Source organism: Perissodus microlepis, chromosome 16 (assembly GCF_051167445.1).
Source record: "Perissodus microlepis isolate ML-2025 ecotype Zambia chromosome 16, ASM5116744v1, whole genome shotgun sequence".
Classification (NCBI taxonomy): Eukaryota; Metazoa; Chordata; class Actinopteri; order Cichliformes; family Cichlidae; genus Perissodus; species Perissodus microlepis.
In genome coordinates this window covers 21,098,773-21,120,079 of record NC_140476.1, presented here as the reverse complement: position 1 = coordinate 21,120,079, position 21,307 = coordinate 21,098,773, and the positions used below count along the sequence as shown (strand labels likewise).

At 40.5% G+C, this 21,307-nt stretch overlaps 1 protein-coding gene across 8 annotated transcripts in view; it reads right to left on the bottom strand.

Moving 5' to 3' along the window:
• Nucleotides 1-486: 486 nt before the first annotated feature.
• Nucleotides 487-21,307, bottom strand: part of mcf2lb (mcf.2 cell line derived transforming sequence-like b) — a 45,736-nt gene continuing 24,915 nt past the window's right edge. For 3 of the 8 annotated variants that reach the window (XM_084908893.1, XM_084908891.1, XM_084908894.1), the window contains exons 4-32: nucleotides 18,392-18,482; nucleotides 14,851-14,970; nucleotides 14,606-14,722; nucleotides 13,465-13,614; nucleotides 13,218-13,342; nucleotides 12,503-12,617; nucleotides 12,311-12,430; nucleotides 11,032-11,223; nucleotides 10,745-10,936; nucleotides 10,373-10,532; nucleotides 9,631-9,689; nucleotides 9,464-9,549; nucleotides 9,246-9,312; nucleotides 9,041-9,156; nucleotides 8,864-8,933; nucleotides 8,676-8,768; nucleotides 8,229-8,321; nucleotides 7,997-8,122; nucleotides 6,777-6,998; nucleotides 6,591-6,683; nucleotides 6,421-6,499; nucleotides 6,244-6,346; nucleotides 5,987-6,093; nucleotides 5,625-5,717; nucleotides 4,497-4,562; nucleotides 3,731-3,840; nucleotides 2,856-2,968; nucleotides 2,664-2,767; nucleotides 487-2,567 (exon numbers count right to left, since the gene is read on the bottom strand). In XM_084908893.1, coding sequence (XP_084765019.1) covers nucleotides 2,488-2,567; nucleotides 2,664-2,767; nucleotides 2,856-2,968; nucleotides 3,731-3,840; nucleotides 4,497-4,562; nucleotides 5,625-5,717; nucleotides 5,987-6,093; nucleotides 6,244-6,346; nucleotides 6,421-6,499; nucleotides 6,591-6,683; nucleotides 6,777-6,998; nucleotides 7,997-8,122; nucleotides 8,229-8,321; nucleotides 8,676-8,768; nucleotides 8,864-8,933; nucleotides 9,041-9,156; nucleotides 9,246-9,312; nucleotides 9,464-9,549; nucleotides 9,631-9,689; nucleotides 10,373-10,532; nucleotides 10,745-10,936; nucleotides 11,032-11,223; nucleotides 12,311-12,430; nucleotides 12,503-12,617; nucleotides 13,218-13,342; nucleotides 13,465-13,614; nucleotides 14,606-14,722; nucleotides 14,851-14,970; nucleotides 18,392-18,482 — 3,262 coding nt within the window. In that variant the 3' untranslated portion in view covers nucleotides 487-2,487. Of the gene's footprint in view, nucleotides 2,568-2,663; nucleotides 2,768-2,855; nucleotides 2,969-3,730; nucleotides 3,841-4,270; nucleotides 4,349-4,496; nucleotides 4,563-5,085; nucleotides 5,146-5,624; nucleotides 5,718-5,986; nucleotides 6,094-6,243; nucleotides 6,347-6,420; nucleotides 6,500-6,590; nucleotides 6,684-6,776; nucleotides 6,999-7,996; nucleotides 8,123-8,228; nucleotides 8,322-8,675; nucleotides 8,769-8,863; nucleotides 8,934-9,040; nucleotides 9,157-9,245; nucleotides 9,313-9,463; nucleotides 9,550-9,630; nucleotides 9,690-10,372; nucleotides 10,533-10,744; nucleotides 10,937-11,031; nucleotides 11,224-12,310; nucleotides 12,431-12,502; nucleotides 12,618-13,217; nucleotides 13,343-13,464; nucleotides 13,615-14,605; nucleotides 14,723-14,850; nucleotides 14,971-18,391; nucleotides 18,483-21,307 lie in introns of all 8 variants that reach the window. The other 5 variants (XM_084908896.1, XM_084908892.1, XM_084908897.1 and 2 more) reach the window with 4 other exon arrangements.

Below are 21,307 nucleotides of genomic sequence, written 5' to 3'. Positions count from 1 at the left end.
AGTTTTTTTTTAAAATTAGTAATAAAAATGTTCTCTGGCTGGGGAAAAAAAAGTGGAGGCAAAAGCAACCTACATTGCAACCTATATTAGTTCACGGTTCAACCCTTTGTCTATCTAAGGAAATGATCCTTAATACTATTTTAGAAAAGTTTCTTATGGGGTTCCAAAAGCCGTAAATAGTGTGTGTGTGTGTGTGTGTGTGTCTCAAATACCACATTTCAATGAAAGGGGTATGTTAGTTCCTTACTACGATTTTTTTTTTGTTTGTTTGTTTGTTTTATTTATTTATTTATTGGGGGGAAAGCCATGAAAAGACCTGGCAACCCGTTAAATTGTTTCAGTTTCGTTTCTCGCTTTTTGTTGTTAGCCTACGACCACAGCTCTTTGAGAAACAGCTGGCTACAGAAATGTTTCAGGATGACTCAGAAATCAAAAACAGAAGGCTTCAGATTACATCTCAGCACCGAGAGAGAGAGAGACAGTAAGTGAATTGTCACAAGTCATTTATGTAAAAAACAAAACAAAACTGGACAAGTCACAAAGCAGTGACATCACCATACTTAATGTACAATATAGCATCTCCTTTAACAAACATATGACAGACACATATTAATAAACAATATCTACATTCCAAACATTTTCCCTCTGCTGGGAATAAGTTAGCCTATACAGTGATCTCCCATTATTCACATGGATACATTTGTAAAACTGTAGCATATATGAAAATGCACAAAGAGTTTGACCAGGCTATCAGAGACAAAAGCAAAAGGACAAAAGCTCACACACACAAACTCTGGAGAGCTGGTGACAGAACAGGTTTCTAATGACAGACTGACAGCAGACAGGAGGAGAGTTCACAGACAACAATAAAATTAAAGAGTGGATGAATATCTGTGGGTGCTTCATACAAATAAATAAACATTTTTTTAAAAAAGTGGACAGAGAGGTGGCTCTCAGGAAAAATTCATTCAAGCTAAAGAAAGTGGACATTGCCCTCTTTCTCATTCAGAGTTAAAATATGAACTCCTGAAGAAATTAGTGCATGTGAACACAAAGACAGCTGTTGTCCACTAACCTCTCCCCACTTTTAGTGTGAGCATAAATAGATGCATTTGCTGAGATCAGTCCTGCTGGCCCATTCATACATCTATTACATTATCAGCACGTGGATCTTCTGTCTCCATGACAGATCTATACAGTGAAATTACCATATGCATGTGTTTTGTTCCTTCACAGTAAATGTATAACATTCTGAATGTGCAGTGTATGTGAGAGGTTAGAAAAATGAAATAAAATGCAGTTTTGTTTCATTAACTCATGACTGCCAATGGCAGGAAAACACAGCAAATATGTCTCCTCATATGCCACACAGGGTGAGATCCTATATGCTAAAATGTGATGGAAATACCCCCTGGTAGCCCAGCCCCGTTGATTTTCATGCTGTCAGCCCGGTGTTTTTTCTTGGTTAATTGTTCTTTAGGTTGATAATTAATGATCTATAATCTATGTTCAGGAGGTAAGCATCCCTTGGAGTAAGGAGTAGGAGGTTGTCATTCAGACTGTCATTGTCAGAGAGCAGTCTTTGCCCTCTTAAAGGTGTGGCTGGTTTGTATTTGCTATTGGCAACTCAGAAGAAGAGCTTTTTGGAAGAGCTGAAGCTCTGCTGGTCTTTTCCTATTATGGCAGGTGTGCTAGGACCTTGAACACTGGGACATGGGGGCACTGCAACATGGGACCTGTCTTTGATTTCTTATAATGAAAAGAACAAGAGAAAAGATGTGTTCATACCGGGGCATTCCCACTGAGCTGTAAACATGATGAAACAGGCATATGGAATAGCAGGTGTGCCTGCATTCTTCAGGTGTCGTCTGTCACTCAACCAGGGGTGCGGCCACCTCCTGGAGAGCAATGTGGGGTGTTCCATTTGTGTAATCTGTGCAGCGGCATCTTGGGGAACACCGTGTACATTTGTGAGGTTCTGTCAGCCTGTGGATTCACGTTACCAGCCACTGGTTGACTAGAAGATGTCTGTTCCTCTTGATGCTGCTTTAAGTCATCCACTTTGTTTACTGCCACTGGCAGTAAGGAAGAAGTAAAACAGTACAGAAGTTTGATGACTGTGGTTCTGTGAAACCCAAGATGATTGCCAGTCATGCTGGTCACTTGGAAAATTTCAGCATGAGAAGTTTCATAGAGCTCATATGTAGCCTACCAAGTTATTTATAGTGCATATGCACAGGTAGCCTACACATCATGCATATGGTTTTGTTTATATAAGATTTCAACATGTGCAGACTATGAGGAGACATTTTGTTTACTGCCACCGGCAGTGATCCTAGAATTCATAAAACTATAGTTACCTTTGTAACTTCTGTTTTCTGTGGAAAATTGACAAAATTCATGATTACATATGCTGGCAAAACGGTACAGATAGCCACATGATGTAGGAGTGATGGCAGTTTGATGATGAAGAAAGTGCCGAGTATTTCAGGGTTTGATATCAGAGAAGCTCGTGTAGGTCTCACTGCAGCTAGATGATGTGCTGAGGTTCCCAGAGCCACTGCCTTCTGTTTGAAACACAGCCACATTGAGGAGTTAATGCATGTGTAACAAATGCATGTCGGATTTTGACACGATTTATTTGGGACTGTTTCTTAGAATACCTGAGCTGGTGAGAGACTGACAAGACTTTGATTTTCCAATGAGGTTGATAAGATTAGCAGCAGGAATCCAACCCTCCTTAGATGTGTTTAAGTTACGCACAAGCCTAGACACAAAAGTATAGTTAAACCAATGCTTCTAAGTTATAGATTTTTTTATTAGTTCACATAGATAATATAAGGTTGTAACCTCACCACTGTCCATCGTCCCCCTCCTTGACCAGCTGCACTACATCTCCGCTCTTCACAGAGAGCTCTTGAGCGCCACCGATCTCATACTCAGCCGTCACAGTGTATTTTCCAGCACACTGTTCATAGTCAAGATAAGAGACACATTCAAGAGAAATTCAGCAATCTTTCCAGATCATGAGTAACATGTTAAGATAATTCCATAAATGGATTTCTATTAATGTCACACAATGCAAAAGACAATTGCATGCCTTCAGTTACCATAGGCTCTTCCAGACCTCCAAAATCATGTTTCATGCGTGTTGAATTGTCTCTTCTTCACTTTACACTACAGTTTTAGATCTATTAGAAAGTAATGACTTTATGACAGTTCTGAAGTCATTCTGTGACAGCTCAGATTAATAAGACTCGGCAGTAATTGATATCAGAGTTTTGACAAAAGGTTAGCAAGAGTGGAAATCAGCTTTAAGCTTTCAGCTGTTTGTGGAAGACTTTCTTCTGAATTTATCAGTATTGGAAAGCAGCAGCATCCTCCTACGAGCACAACAGTGGTAACTTCATCAAGTACTTATAAAGTTACAGTTTTAAACTGTTACTATTAACTAAAGTGTACAGCAATACTTTTCTACAATGGCAGAAAGACTTGCACACATTATATAATATAGCACGAATACTGGGAATCGTTCCATCACTGTTGTCTGAAGCTATGAGCAACACTGACATAAAAGTGTATTCTATTTCTGCTGGCAGTGTTATGGTACCAACAATGATATCAAATGTCTGAAAACTTTGAATGTAACCTTAGATATAAATACTGGATACCATAGCACCAACACTGTGATTACAAGCCTGCTATCTGTTAGTCATACACAGTGACTCACCAGCTTCTTGCCATTTTCGTCTTCTGGGTCAGAGTTAAGAGGATCTTCAGCGCTGGAGTAGCCGTCATGTTCCCCTGAGGCATCGAGTGACAGGGAGGCTTTATTCCAGCCTGAACAGAAGAGGCAAAAAACAAAACAAAACGGGTGCTTAGTTTGCAGCAACATTCAGCCTCAGCTACTGTCAAACATGTACGTGACCTGAAGGGAGAGTGGTGAGTGTGGAAGAACCACGATAAGGTCCCCATTGTTAGAACAAAAGTGGCTAAAATCAGGAATCCCAGATTACACAATCAGATCCACAACTATGCACTACAGAAAAACTCCAAGATGGTGGAGACTGGCATGCAACTTCATATTTTAAACTTTCTTCAAACAGAGGTATAAAGTGGGCAGGCAAACATGCCTCTGTGTCAGAGGGTATTCTATGATTTTCTCTGCGCTTGAAGGGGATGTGGAAAAGACAAACGCGCTGCCTTTAAAAGGTTCATAGCAGTGAAACACCCTGACACAGCCAGCTGGGGCAGGTTAGTGCCAATATACCTCTCCACTTTGTCTGTAAGAGACTAGAGGTGCTGAACCACCTGGCTCTGGTCAGGTGGAGGGCTGGAGGACCTGCATCTGAGGGACAGGAGGCAATGGAAACACAGCTAGTCACTTTTCCTGCAGTAGCTGCAGCCAACCAAACCTGTGTAAGACCTTGGATGTATTCAAGCATTATGGAAAACAACTAACCCAGCAAGGAGGCTATGCAGTGGCTGAACATTACCTTTAAAGCCAAATGGTGTGGGATCACTCTGCCGTTTCGTCTTGTGATCTGGGCTGGTGGGAGATCCTGGGGGAAAAAAGTAAAAAGAAGAAGAGATGAGGTTGAAAGTTAAATCAAGAAAGACATAATTATCAAAAAGTAATATTCAACAGGCCTATTTTCATGAAAGGAATGAAGGAAAGGTATAAAGGAGGCATAGAAAACAGCACTTTCTCAGCTCAGACTCTAATAAAACAAACAAAAGTCAACTAATACAGGGGTAGAAAAGTAACTCTAACTAAAACAGCACCTGCAAAAAGTAGCTGAACTCTGCAAGATTTCAGAATAGAAGCTGCTGTCATAGAAAAAGTGCTTCAGCAACACAGAGGCTGCTCACGGGAGACATTTTGACATGTTACAGTATGCAGGTGTAAGGTTTTTGCACTTCTGTGGTTCTGATATTCTGCATGCTGATTTATTCTGTTTACCCTGACATAACTTTCAACACCTGCTCGGATTCACATGCTTTTCTTAACAAAGTCAAAATGTCAACTGTGGAAATGCCATTACACTGGATGAAATCAAACTGGGGTCTAGAGCTGTGTGATACCTGATGATGGGAAGACTGTCATGGGTAATGTAAAACTTTTGTCATCAGTACTTGAGGGCTCTGTGGAGGGAAGCATGCAGCATTTCTGACTAAAAGGCTTTAATAAAATCCCCCAGATACTTTCTCCAGACTGAGCAACAGTCTAACATTTCAAAAAAATGGCTTACACATTAATTTGATGAAAGTTGGATTAAAAGAAACCACACTCATGTCTTTGTGGTAAAAGTGAAAAGAGTGCTGTCAGAAGTTAGCTTTACCCAGAAGTTGTGACAAAGTCAGGAAATAGGTTAAAAACATAATTGTATATGATCTATGATGATTTATAGCAATAACTTCCTGCAAACTCACTTAAGCCTGATTATTTCTTGTCCTAAAGACATGAGAGTGATCCAGCTTCTAACTGATGTAATATTAGTGTCTTAAGATGATTAAACAAAAATGTATTGCGTCACACTAAATGGAAAAATCTTTTTTTTGTTTCACAGATGCAGAAGATGACATATCAGGTGGATAATGGGAAATCTCTGGCTTGCAGTTACCTTTCTGAGCTTTGAGGTTACTGAAGCCCTGTAAAGTAAAGCGCTTTTTAGCCACAGCAGCTCTGTCTGAGGTCGGGCTTGTCACACCCTCATCTGACCCAGACGGAAAGCAAGGAGACAAGACAGACGGACAAAAAGAATTAAGGAAGAAGGTAAGTTGGGTTAAGAGGGAAGATCAATACAGAGGGAAAATGGAACTTGATTCATTGGGAAATGAGAAGTTAAGACACGAATCAATCATAAGAAGTGGGAAAGCACAGAGGTAGGGTAAAACAGAGTTGATGCAACACATGCATTGCAAATGTTAAAGTTAAAATTTAACAAGAAACAAGGCGGGTATCCCTCATGCGCTCTTCAATCACCTTTCCCTGCAGCCTTTACAGAAGAGGAGGAATTGACATCAGGACTGCAGGACTCAGCTTTCTTCTCTTCTCCCTTTTTAAAGCTCTTCTGGCCTGTCTTGAATGGGCTGCAAGTGGAGAAGAGAGCAACATGAGAAGCTTCAACAATTTCTGAAAGAACTGGCCCAGATTATTAAAAGTTTACAAAGGGCAATCACATGGAAAATGTTCGTAACACCAGTGAGAGAAAGTAAATGAGGTGGGGAGTTCAGACTTACCTGAGACTTACTCCAGTGGGAACAGGTGGAGCATGGGTGGCCTGATCTGGTGCCCTCTGCTGGCTTGCTTCTGAATGACACAAACGAGAGAAAAACAGCGATGCTGGAACATCACTTCAGCTAAGGCATAAGTTATAGAAAAACTTTCATAATGGCTTTCATAATACATGAATGTACCTCTGCATTCCTCCAGCTGGGTCGTCAGGACCTTCCTGATCTCATTTACCCAAGTGGTTTTGACTTCAGCCGTTGGTGCCTGAGACAAAAAGGATGTACACCCCTCAAAATCTAACCATTATCAGAGTATTTGCTCAGTAGTTGTTCTTTATTAGTCTTTGTTTATTTACCTGAACAATATAGACTTCTTCTCTGGAGTTGCACCAAATTTCAAACTTTTTGTTGTCTCCTTTTGCGTTCTCAGTGATGCCCACGGCTCTCATCTGTTCAATAAACAGTGAAGAGAAATATGCATCTTTGTTACCACATCAGTAAAAAAAGAATCAAATGCAATTTGCAACCTTAGATGGGCTCACATTCAGGGACTGCTTGAAGCTGTATGAGGGAGCTTTCTCATAACCTTCCCCGTTCTCCTCTCTCCTCTTGCAGAAGAGCAGGGCCTTCTCGTGGAGGAAGAGGTGTCTCTGCATGGGCTTGAAACGGGCCAGATCCTTAACCTTGGCATGGCCTTTCTTGTGCTCGGTCCACACACTGAATGACCCTTGCATAAGCAGTTTACCCAGCTCACTCAGATTACCCTGAGAAATGAATGGGTTAAAGGGAAGAGATACTTTAATTTAAAAACAAAAACACGCTGGATATGCTCTAAAATAGTTTACAGATGCCCAAGTTTGACTTTCACACACCTCAGTCTTTATGCCAAACGTATCTCTCTTTTGTGCTGTATGCCAGAGTTATCTGAAGTGTCAAGATTATGACAAATATATCTTTATAAATAATTTATATATACACTTGTAAGTGGCTGCCAAGTTTTAACAGGCGCAAGAGCAGAACACTTGTCTAATTTATCCTAATTTCAAAGCTTATCATCATGTTTCCATCTGCTAGATGAAAGTAACAGTGGAATTCAAAAGGAGTTTCACCTTTCTGGACCTTTATATCTCAAATGATCTGTTAACACTTGATCCTTTGACATCAAGGAAGTCGAAGGATCATATCAGCTCTTTTCTCCCAACAGTTTTCACATTTTTCACAGTTTGCACATTATTTTTGAGTGTTACAGATTTGCATATTTGGGCCACAGATATGTTGTTGCAGTGCAGTTCTTTAATGTTTTAAATATCACAAAATATATAGACTTTCTTTCTCGAGTCTTTGTTTGAACTGATTTTACATTTTGATTTTAAAAAAAGAGCTTTTCAGTTTTGCTTCATGTATTGTAAAAAGCTCTATTATATCATTTAAAAGAACAATTTCACCTCAGAACCTATCTGACTTCCATGACATCTCAGTGACATACACTAAAGTATTGGGTGGCAACTGTTATTCCTTGAATTCAGGTGTTAGCAGTCCCATTGCCACAGGTGTAGCCTATAAAATTAAGCACCTAGCCATGCAGTCTCAGTCTACCTTCACAGATATTTGGGCACCTTTGCAGCAGGCCAGTTTGTGAAATTTCTTCCCTTCTAGATATTTAACTATAAACTGTAGGTTATGGTGGCTCTGAGAGTCCATGTAGTGGATGCCAAGCATCTGTTAGGTGACTGATAAACTCTGGGCCTGTTTAATGTCTCACCTCAAATCCTGTAATGGCGATAAGGTGCATGGAGTCATTGACAGCCTTGAGGATCCCCACAATGGAGGTCAGCGCATCCTGCAGGTCGTCAGCCCCTTCACAGCCCTTACTGTACTTCAGCATTTCCTGAAGTTAGAACAAAACCGAAGAAGCAGCTCATAGCAACCACATGAAAACGGAAAAAAACAGTTGTAGAGTCTATTTGATTTGTGGCCAACAGATAGATTCACACCTTCAGTAGCAGCTGGTACTTGGTAATCCTCTGAACCGGCTTCAGGAGATATGAATCTAAACCCAGTTTATGCTCCAGCTTTTTCTGGCATTCCTGATGTAATAAAAAGAAAATGATGTCAAATAAAACATTAACACCTTTTTACTCTGCCCACCTGAGCGTAAATCTCTTTTGAGCTACTGTATCTCACTGAAAAATGTGTTTCACTTGGTAACTTGAGTTGTTATATAATGCTGTTTTTTAAATATTATAGCTTTTAATTTCCCACTGGAAGCTGGAAAAATCAGTTTGCAATTTTTGGTAACTAGGCAACTGAATTAAAGTTGTTTACAAAAAAAATAAAAATATTTTTAAAAAATATTTTTTAAGGGGGTTGTTATTTCCCCAAGCAATGAAATGTTAAATGGGTTAGGCTAACACGAATGTGCTGACGGCTGATTTGTTCACCTGGAAGAAGGCGCAGTCTGAGCACTGCCTCCACAGGCTCTCGGAGCGAGGTTTGTTGTGACAGTACTTCTCATAGATCTGCAGGTCTGTCATCTGAGGGGAAAGCAATGAAAAAGATTTGTACAGCACAGTCCCTTCCTTCAGTAAAATTAGATGTGTGTCTCTCGGCTATCTCACCCTTTACTCACCCTCTCTAAGAAGCATCTACCAACCAACTCTGGGCAGTCTGTGTACTGCTCCAACTCCCTCAGAAAAGTTCTGGTAAAACAAAAAAAAAGAAGAAGAAGGATTTGAATGTGTTTATTGGCCTTAATGTCCAACACAGCACAGATATGATCAGTGACCACCAGATGGCGCTCCGTTACCTTTTGTGGAAGTGGTAAATTTCCGGCATGTTGCCAAACAAAACCTCCTTTTTGTTCTGCAAAGGCGCAGGGATAAGGTGAGACATTGCTGGATTATCCATCTCAGAGGCGTATCCCTGAAACAAACCAACAAAAGCACAATATGAAATACCCAGAGCAGGAAAAACAGAGAGGGCAGGAAACCTTCTGTGGAGTGATTCTACACCTGTAAGACACAGAGCAGCTCCTCCACGTAAGCCCTCTCAGTTTCCAGCAGCTCGTTCATAACATGTCTGCAGAAAGGCAAAGGCAGAGAGATCAAGTAAGGGGTTTGGTGTACTCAGATAGCTGCACGGAGCTTTAGATCCCCAGATAACCCTTTTCAAACAGCCCATCTGCTGTGTAATTTGATTACAGATGAAAGAGTTAGTGTTGATCCCTCACCGCCTGAGCACTGCCAGGTTCTCCTCCTCCTCTGACAGAGAGGTATGTCTGCTGCTACTGTATTCGTTCTTCAGTTGGCCATTTCCCTAAAAAAAGGGGGGAACATTTGATATGGTACAGACTCCAAAGTCTTCAGAAAACACTTGTACAACAGTTTACAAACTCACTTTTTCACAGTTGCCGGAGTCTGTCTCTGAGCATTTCTTCTCCAGCTTTGCTCTGCGTGCTGGGGATGTGAAAATACAGGGATGATTTTCACCTTATTAAACTATGTAATAACTATTAATAACTTTGATCGTTTTAGCTGGTCATGAGGAATGTGGCATAATATTAGAAAAGCTGCATTCAAGGTTTCCAAATACTTTATTATTGTAAGAAGCTGGTTTCAGCTCAGTAATGCTTGCAGCTTGAAACATCCTTTTTGCAACATGTTTATTACACATTGTGTGGCAATTTTGTACAATTAATACAAAGAGGTTATGTGGTTTCTATTACTGTCAATGCTTCAATATACTGACTAACAGAATAGCTGTGAAAAACTATAAATTAACTGGAGAGTGTGTAAAGGCCCTTGTATTTACATACATTTAGGATGCAGGATAAATAAAGAAAATGTATACATTTTTTTTGTCCTGAAAATAGTGATTTCAAGCTAAAAATATATAAATATAAGATTTTTTAATTTCCTTCTACAAGGTTGTTCTGCAATAAGTTATGTATCCTCATTGTGTTTGAACAGTGGAAAATGGACTGTTAATGCATGGTCTCAGGTAATGTACACATAAGTGCTAGACACAGCATCAACAGGCTTCAAGTAATGCTAAGACTGAAGAGCACAAAAACCTGAGAAAGTCTGAAAAGGCTCTGCACTGCATGACGAGTGTAATGTACGGCCGTGTGAAGACTGACCAGGTGAGCTGAGAGGGGATTTGATGAAGGCTTCGGGTCTCGGGGCTACTGGCTGCACAGGCCTGGTTTGTTTAGCTGCTAGCTTCTTGAGGCTGACTCTCCTCTTGTCAAACATCTCCTGCATGGATGCCTGCTTCTGGAAAACTTTCTCCACTTGGTCCTGATGCACAGGAAGCCACCGGAAAAGTGTCACCATTAAATGTGTTATTGATGTATGCCAACATCAGTAAAGTCGTAACACAATAATCTGAGATGGGATATTATGCAATGTTAGACATTAGCACTAATGTGGTCATTTTTGTTGGCGGAAACCTCAGCGATGTGACGTTTGAATGCAACACGTGTGTTCTCCTCTCATGTCAGTCCTCTTACCCTAAACTGCTGGTTCAGCACGGCCTCGTAGTCTTTCCAGATGGTGCTGAGGTCTGTCAGCTGATTCTCGCCTGCATTATCCAGGTAACGTTCCAGCTCCTGCAGGGCCAACTCTGCGCCCTCATGTGATTGACATTTATCAACCGGCTGAGAAGCCAGCAGGTATATGCCATCATCAACCCACTTTGATGCCTGCAGAGGAGAGCAGAGGAGGATGAAAGTGGAAAAACCAGAAACAACACAAGACAAAGGGACTAATGGGGGCATGTATGCAGTTGTCTTCTCACCCGCTCCAGCCGGTGGTGTAGCTCCCTGGCTTTGAGGAGATGGTCCTTCTTGGCTCTCAGATTGTTGTTCACAGTTTCACTGATTGTTCTAAGCTCACTGCATTTGGGCTGAATGGAGTCCTCAGCGTAGTGGGACTTCTGGATCAGTTCATCACCCTCCTGGGACAAGGCTGCAGTTCTGACCAGAACCTCCTGAGGACCAGTGTAGTACAACAGTTCAGTTCTGACCTCAGCTCAGCGGACAGTTTGTTCCAAAGAACAGGACCACAGTTATTGAAAGCACACTGAGATGACCTGAGAGGTCCAGTTGGGTTATAGACACTGAGTGAGTCAAAAATATATGGGGTTGTTGTGCTCACAGGTATTGTGCTTTGAATGCACTGTGCAGCTGTGACACGATTTTCAGGAAATATAAGCCTAAAAGCTCATATTTAAGAGTTCCTGCAAAGTGTAATGAGGTTTTGTCCAGATGAAGCTGCTGATATAGTTTTGGTTCTTGATTTAAAGCTGATTGCACAACTTTTTTATTTAGGTCTTTCTTGCTTAGTATGTCGTTCTCTGTTGGTCAGTGCATAGCACGTTTCAATTTGAATTACTTACGCTTTTACTTTAAATTAGTTTAATTTTTTGTGTAGATTGTTGTATTTTTAGACACAACCTTGTTCTTTTCCCACCCTTGATGTCATCTGAGTTCACTTGCTCCTTGCTAACCTTCCTTAAGCTTTGTTTTTTCTTATTATCTTTATGGACTTTAATTATTCTCACAGTTTGGGAGAAACTCATCTAGTTTGATGTCCTTAAGTTGGACTTTTTTAGCGATCCCTGCGTCCTCTGTGCAGTACTTTATTAGATAAAAGCACATTATGAAATAAGAAAACTTGAGAAAATTGCTGCACTTTAGACATTTTACACATGAATATGAAATATAAAGATGTTTAATCACATTTCATGATGATGATGATGATGATCACTATTATCTGTTCTATCAACCTTAGTACATAAAATCGCAAACAAATTAGTAATTTTGAATGAAATGAAGCACATCTCGGTTTTTAAATTTTCTTACATGAAAGTTTATTTAAAAAAATCATTTAATTTCAATCATCTGCTAAAACACAGCCGGTGATTTGTTTTTGGAGTGTAATGTAATTTCGAAATGACAAAAAAGAAAGCAGAACACCTCCCCTCCACCCCCATCTATATTATAAAGCATCTTATTCAGCTATTTGCGTCCTGATTACAGCTTAGCTTTAATTGTGATGATTCAGGTGTGACTTACACAGACTTTCTCCTCATAGGTTGTGAGCTCAATGAAGATGTGGTCAGCATGGGCTGGACTGATCCCAACCTCAGAGAAGGTTGCAAGTTTCTCAGACACCTGATCCAGCAGAGCCCTCACCTGCACCAGAAACACAAGTTTTGAAGAGATCCAGTATGTGGGATTTCAATATATAAAAAAAGTCCAGCTCACCTCTCGGTAGTTATGCTCAAAGTGGCGCAGTTGAAGACACTGCTCTAGTTTGGTTTGATGTCTCACCCAGAACTCATCAAAAGCTCGTTCTGTCTCGTCCAGCTGAGACAGCAATCTGCCAGGCAAGGCGAGAAAGACGGAGAGGAAGGAGCCAGCGTTAAATCGAGCTAAAGCCGTAGGGGGAAAATTAATGAAGCAGAGAATGCTGACTGAGGTATTCAGATCCCCTTGGTTTTTTGTGTTTGCATGTTTTTATGCTATTTGGTGGCAATAACTATTATGATTATTGCAGAGATCGGTTCTCTCAATGTGCCTTAAAATACCGTCTGACCTCAAAGCATACTGACTTGAAACAATATTCCTAAAATAGCAAAAAGAGATGAAACAGGCCAGGAAAAAATATCTTGCATTTTAAAAAAGGCTTTAATTCTTGTTACGTAAATACATCAGGATGTGAAATGCCTTTATAATTCAGTGCTGGCCTGATATGCTTAGCTCTTAATTTTAACTTAGTTCAAAGCATGTCCAAAAAAATCTAGGGAATCATTATTTATGAATTTCAAACAAATATTCATCCCACAAAAAGTTTAAAGTTCTGTCTCAATCAACAAAGAAAAAAGTGCTCCTCTAATATCTCCTAATGTGTCATGACTGGAAGTTTTTTGGCTTTCAGTCACCGTCCCGCAGCTGTGCCATTGGTGTAACTGGTTCCAACCTTTGAACTGTAGCCAGATTCTCCAGTTCATCCTGGTTCATGTTGTGGTCGGGGTCTCGCACTACAGGCTCATTGATGCTCTCCAACAGCCTGCTGCCCTGACCCAGAGCCACCAGTATATCCTCCTAGAAATACAGAGACAGATGGGGCAAGCATGCATTATCTGAACAGACCAATGAAGCAATTAATGCATATCATATTACTCTTGTAATTTCAAAGAATGCATTTTTATATTTGAAGGTATTACCTTCATTCTTTCTTTCTTGCTGGTGTGTGTGCTCAGAAGGATGGTTGTGGCCTGTATTTCATTTGGGAGTTCAGTTTCTGCCAGCTCAGTCCCAAATGACTGCAGAGTCTGTGCCGTTTTCTTTACCATCAGTGCAAAGCCTTCAATAGCCTGTCACGCGAGACACAACAGAGATTTTCATCGAGAAAATGCCAAATTTTCATTCTCAGGTGATGCTGATAAAATGCACTGTGTTCTTGTAACATGTAAAACAAATCATAAAGTGCACTTTTGAGGGGATTGGCTAGTTCCGAATTGCAGTCTGTAAGTAGAATACTTTATGACAATATCGTCAGTACTCAATTTGCAAATATCACTTTACATTTTAATCTTACCGTATAGGCGGAGGTTAAAGTAGACTGGATGGATCCAGTTCTGGCACTTTTAGCTAATAAGTGATCAAATCTTATCAGCAGTTTAATATCTAATAGAACCGAAAAATAAATTTTTCATGTGCTGCAGCCAACTTACAAGCCAGCTTCCACGTTAAACACAAGTAAGGTGTTCATGGATAAACAGAGTAACACTTATAATCTTCAGGTAATTTCAAATGCTTCAAACAGTTTAGCAAATATCAGCAAATACAAACTATTTCTGTACTGTTTGTACCACAGTGTGGCTGCAAGCCAATTGTGTGCGGTATAGCAAGTTCCCTCATAGAGATGGGTAAAGGTATAAGACAAAGAGGACAGGAGAGGAATTATTTTCAAAGGCATCTGATAAACTGGAAATTTAAAGCTTATGTAACCATGCTTATTTTTTGGTCACCAGATGTTGGATCTATACATACCTATATGTGCTGGATGAAAATGCTGGGGATTTTAGTGCAGGCTGTAGTGGTTAGTTTACAGCACGGTGGCACACATAGACTAAGCAGTGCAGGTTGTGGTGTTCATTGTAAGTGGTTATGTCAAGGGTAGCACATTTCAGTTTAAATTAGATCTTAAAGTATTATTTTTAAATGATCCCGCCCCTAATCTGTACAGCTGCATTGAATATTCCCTTCTGCCAAAACCCACTTTAACCATTGCTTACAGGCATGCAGAAAAAGTTTTTTTTAAAAATGTCTTATGATCAATGGACAGTACTGAACAGTACATACTGTGCGGTGAGAGATCCACTTCTCATGGCAGTACTCCTGTGTTCCCCCGAGCTCCTGGGTCAGTTGGGTGCGATCAATATAAGAGTGCAGCTCAGTTATAGAGCTCAACATAATCACCTGAGAGAGACAAACAACAACATCTTTGAGCAGCTTCTTCATTTTTTTCCTATTTGAGAGGAGAACACAAGTCACTCATGGAATAGACATGAGTGTGTTTTTGCACAGGAGACCCAAAGCGCACGCACCGGCACCTTCATCTTGAACTCATCCTTGTTGAACTTGAAGAGGATGTCGGAGAGTGTGCGTTGCAGAAGGGTAGTGGGCCTCAGAACCAGAACCAGCTGGAGGTTCCCTGGGAAGGAGCCCTGACATAGGAAAGGAGACCGAGTATGTAGTAAGGCAAGCAAGTCAGTTATACATCACACTTCAGTTGTACATGTTCTGTTTTTTTCTTCTTTTGTTTTCCTGCTGACAGCATGGACTTCTCATATATTACTCTCCCCCTTTGTCTCTCCTTCCATCTTCCCCCTTTGTCTCTCCTTCCATCTCCCACGTGATAACACCGATGTGAAGAAGCTAGTAGACTACCAGAGAATGAAGAAAATGTGGAGGGTGCAGGGCGCCATCGCATGCCAGGGACATTAATCTTCGAGATGCTTCTGCATGAATAATGAGGTAGACGGCGTATTCACACATGTGTGCAGGCACATTCAATCAGGTTTTCCCCTTACTCAGTTGACATTGTCAAGCTGAACTGGCATAGTTTTGAGTTGTTTGGTGACAAGGAAGTTATCAATTGATCTCCTTTTTAGACACATCTATTTCACATCTTATCCCTGTATGTGAGGAGTATTTTTTTAGCCCTTTTCACAGCTTGGCTGCACAGTATAAACACTAGGGGACATGTCTATAATTAACTTGATTATTTCTTTGCAAAAAGAAAACAAAGACAGTTGCTTCAAACAACATACTCAGCACAAAAACAGATTTCACTAAGCAAAACAGTTTTGCTTCACGTGTTCAGAACATCCACATAAATCCTTTTCATATTTATCTTTCTGTCCATCTACCACACACACTCAGCCACCAGACCCAATAAAAGCTAATTAAAATGTCATGATTGACACCCACTGACAGACTGCGCACTGCTGTGAGAGCAGTTGGATGAGCACGGAGGGCACAAGCTGATCTCCCTTCTTCAGGCAATACAATAGATAATGCAGCTTTAATTAGCTAATGACCTAAATGGATGGTTTGTCTGATTGGCCATCCTCCTCGAGTGAGTTGGGGAATGCTGGTCCAAGCAGAAGTGAGAGCGAATACATTGTTCATAAAAGAAATCCTCTTGGGAGCAGCATTATTAATGGGATTAATAAATCAATCCATTGTTTGTCCTTACTGACCCGCTGGAAGAAGGAAGATAACTGGTTAAAATGGTCATTCACCATCTGCAGAGATGAATCATGCAATCTGCAGAACATATGGCTCTGTTTGGTAGTGGTAGGTGTTATCACAAAACAGGCCTGTTATTAATTATTTTATGATTAATGGATCTGGCAGTCTTGTGCAGAAACAAATCTGAAACGAGGCACTTTAATGGTAAATCTGGTAAGATTCTATATTTTATCACCGTCAAAAAAAAATCCCAAGAAATATATATGCAAATTAATATCTGAGCCTGTGTGTAGCAAAGCCTGATATATCCATTTCCTGGTAAGAGTCCAGAATAGCTGTTAGGAACTTTAATGTAACGTATTGTTAAACCTTCAGAGAATACATTGAACAAAGGCACTGCTGTGAGTCCTAGTGCACTAGCTAAATATAGTCCAACTAACACAGTGTGTTTTCTAAAACAGTCGCAGGAATTAAAAAAATATATATATTTTTAGAAATATAGCTATATATTCATGTGCAGCAGGTTATCTTCTTTAAATTAAAGTTCTCATAGGCTAAAGGCTACAGACAGTTTTGGGAGCTGACACTATATTATATATCCAGTCTTAGCTTCCAAGCATTCATCCATGTTGCTTGGATCTGTTGTCTCTGGCAGTCATGCACTACTTGCTCTTTGACAATGGCTGACACACACACACACACACACACACACACACACACACACACACACACACACACACACACACACACACACACACACACACACACACACACACACACACGCCTCAGGAGGAGCCTGATAAATGACAAGCTTTAGGTAGTGACAGACTTAATTAAGACCAGTCTACAAACACTTTCTCTCATAAGACTCAGCTCAGCTGTCCTCAAAAACACACTGACCCACATTCAGGCCCACAAGCCCACATATGCACGAGTACACACATCTACATAGACATGCACATGCACAGCAAAAGACAAAGAGCATCACTCCTCAGCCGCCTTATTTTCTCACAGACACAGACCAACACACAGACGGAAGAACCTCCACTCTACAGATAGCGCCACTTTTCATCACCACGTATTTAACAGCCTGGTGGAATCACTTCAAGCAGAGTATTATTACAGGGCTGACTGAATGGCCCCTTATTACCAGCCTGTCAACCTGTAAAAGTCTGCCTTGTGGGATTAATAAAGCTTGATTTAATTTGAAATGACTGAGTGGGTCTCCCATATCTCTGGAGACAGTGGGTGGTAATAGCCATCGTTTGCTCTCCCACTCAGGCATTTCATCTTTTTATACATCTGCCTCCTTCAGTGTTTTCAATAGACACGTGAGGATCTGCTTCACACAAAAAATGCTGTTCTATGTAGATTTCCTTAAGGAAAACTGTCCTACACACCATCTTTGTCATCTGCCGTGTCTGAAAAATCCTGAGATTCTTTTGATTCCAGTGGAGCAATTCTGTTATACTGGAGATCAACACAGTAGCTCATTTTTGTTACATAAAGAAGCTACTAAGCCAAAGAAAAGTGGCCTTCTTCCATTAGTATATGAATCATGGTGCTTGTCAGCAGTCCATTGGTTTAGCTCCAGTTAAACAATACTGAGAGATTGTGTAAGAGGGTGATTCCCACCCCCATCTATATACACTATGGAGCGCTGCCAGTGCTTCATCAACTCCCTACAGAAAGCCTGAAACATGGATGATCATATAGACACTCTGGCTCACTGTACACAAGTAAAGCCTGGGACAAATGAAACATGCTCCAAAATAACATTCTCCTTATTCTGTTAGTGTCAGTTTTCCATCTAAAAAGAAGTAGGATTAATGAGCAATGGAAGAGATTATATCAGAAGTTCCCTCTATCCTCTATCCTGTTTTTCAGCTGCTGCATGAATCATGCAGCAGCTGAAAAACATACAAGATAAAGGCTACTTGCTTAGTAGGTTGTGCAGGAGTCCTTTAAGTGACTCACTTATACTAATTTACTCAATTGTTTATAATAGAGGCCCAAATATCAATCAATGTAAAGCCAAGATGATGAGTGAGAGATTTAAATTAATGTGTGAACAAAACAAACACATTCTGCTGTATTTTCAGCTTATTTTTCCCCATAGCTGTGAAAACACTGGCTGTGATGGTAATGGTCGAGAGCTTATGGCTGTGCTTTCTCATATATTAGTGGCGGAGCTGTTAAGTAGAGGAAGTTACAACATCTTTCTGAGGCCTAATAAGCTTCATCCTCCCATTAGTGATGGTGTACGGACAGTTCCTGTCAAACCTCGGTCCCCTCACTCTCACAGCTGATGAAATATCTGTTTCTGTCCCAGTGAGACTCATGCAGAAGGCAAGTGCACGCTCAGATCTGCAGAGGCAAAGACAAACTTACTGCAATACGAAGCAGGGTCCCCTTTACAGCTGCCCATCGGTCTTGCCGGCGATCAATCACCAGGATGAACCCCACGCCTGTTGACGACAAGCTAGAACACACAAGGAGGAAACGTTTTCAGCACAAACTAAACAGAGATCTGTTGTGACCAGCTTGATGGTTCAGGGGTGAGAAAGTTAGCAGCACAGTGAATGTGGAGGATGTCATATCAGTTTTTTTTTTTTTTTACATGGAAACAGCCTGTACTACAACCAAACGACAGACAAGAAGGGAATTCTTGTAACACAAGAGCTTTAAGAGGGGGGAAAAAATCCTCTATGGCACAGAAGTGAAGCCAAGTGCCTGTTCACAGATTTCAGTTTTGTTGTGCTGCTCTTTATCTTCTTAGACAGCTGGTGCCATCAATAAAAGGAGATACTGTGAAGCGCCTCCAGATTTCTTGGCCACCAGCCTCCAGCCCTCACTTCCCCCATTCCCCTGCTGTCCTTTGTGGTCCCAGTAGAAATGGGGAGGGGATGGGTAAACACTGACAACTACTGACGGCCGCACGTGCAGTTTACCAGCAGAATCCTATCTACACTACCTGAAACATGGGCATCCTGTTTCAGGTAGTGGTAAAGCACCGTCATTACCTTTCAAGCAGAAATATTCCAGTAAGCTTCAAGTATTTGTTTTCACATCTTTCATTCTGCAGCTATTGACTGCGTAGACAAGGTGGCAGCAGTTAAAAAAAGAGTGGTCCGTGTAACAATGAAGGCAAAATGAAAACACAGTAGAGGAGGCAGATCCCAGTGTGTTGCGCTGTTTGAAGCAGAGGCAGCCAAATGTTTAAGACCATTCCAGGATCCAGACTCTGCACCCCCTTCACTGCATCTGTGAGCTAACCAATGAGAGCTGAGAGCTGCTGGAATAAGAGCCAACCAAACCAAGGGTGCATAGCAATGGGCAGCTTTATTAGCCAATCAACGGATCAAAACAGATGTGAGTGAGGTTCTGAAGAGCATTTACAGTGTGCACCCAAAGCTTGCAGTATTAGTAAACCTATTCATGTCTGCCTCTCTAGTTAATGCTGTTACTTACTGTATCATTTACATTACTCATGACACTTCTCACCATTAATTTTTGGCATTTCCTTCCCCTTTCATCTTTTCCTTTTTCTCCTCCTCTATCATCCTCACTTTTCACCCCTGCAGTTTCACACAGTCATTGCTTTACAACTCATGTGCAGAGGTAAAGTGAGACAAGAGCTTTTCATCCTTTCAGACATTTATGACTCCTAAAATAAGAGGGTGGTTTATGCTGAACATCCACTGCCAGGGGATGGGAAATTTAATCATTTGGCCTATCAAGTAGTAGCAGAAATTTGAAGGTAAATGTGAATAAGTGGATGTACAGTTTTTTGTGCAGCTATAAATTTTTTTTTGCAAACACACAATTTCCCAACTACTGCAAAAACTACTCATTTAAATATTCATAGATATTTTCTGGTGCTTTGGGGGCTGCGCATCCATGAGTGTCCTTCTAATAATTGGATTTCTTATGACAAAGGGTACAGAAGCACCTCGAGCTGTGAGTCGAGCTGTGAAAAAGCTTTTGCCCAAAGCCACTGCAGTGATGGGATGAGTCTCCTGGTTTAGTGGATATGCAACACATAACACGCATGGTACAGCTCTGGCCTCCTCTTGTCTTTTAACAGGGCAAAGAAATGTTCATCTGTGTTATATAATAAATAAGAAACAACCAAATTGTTAATTTGTGAATCTATAAGAAACAAAATAAATTAAAAATAAACTTTAATTTGGATTATGCTTATGAAAACAAGACCATTCGCCTGACTTCTAAGGGGGATTTTCTCGCAGTGATTGTATCCATGTTAATTTAATGTATTATGAAGTTGAAATGATTTTCTCTAGCAAAGACCAAATTAATATAGACTTAGATCAGAGACGGTGTGATTTCAGAGAAGTCATTTGGGCCTCTCTTTCTTTCTTTGGTCTTTCGTTATCAACAAAAATCTTACAATTTGATTGTACACACTAACAATTGTAGTTGTGTCTTTGTTGGAATATCACACAATCTGTGTATGTTCAGACAAAACCAATCACACCAATTTTGAGACCTACTGCCAAAACATAGCCGACCTGCTTATAGGCACCTTGCTAATGTGTTTGAGGAGGGAGCATTCCATTAGTATTGTCACAAAAATCGATATCCGGATGCTAATCACTACTAAAAATGACTACAAAATTAGATACTCAATCAAAATATTACCAAAACCAACAGTGAGATCTTTGGGTCCACCCGTTGTGGATAGAGCAGGCACAGAGCCCCTCCCCTCACTAGCAGCTGAACACATGAGTGGTAGTTGACATTTAAAACAGTGAACAACATTTTATGAGGAATTTCAAGAGGTCAGTAAAGCTCCTGTTTCAAGAAAATTGAAGTATTGAACATTCTCACATGTAACGTTAGACATTTAACTATTTGAATGGTCACATTAGAGTGAAATATATAATTACTTCCGTACTTACTATAGTAATATAACGAATGTAGAATGTTCTGTTCACTGATTATCTCATTCTAAAAGTGAGAGTTCAATTTCCTCAGGCCAGTTCTCAAGGTCCTTGCATGGTTTTTGAAGAATTACAAACTATAATTATTTGATGTTTTATACTGGTTTATTTAACATGATGCAAAACAATAACTTGTATTCAAATTGTCTGTGTTAACATAGTGTAACGAGGTCTGGCTGAAGGACTGACGAAATTGATGGCAACGTATCTGTTCATCCATCCCTCTATAAGGCACAAGAACTGCTGTTCTACTTAGAAATATTAGCAGATTTCAGTGAAAGCTGGACATGGTGTTTATTTACTGGGTTTAAACCCTAAGTCCAAGATCATATTTGCTGTTATA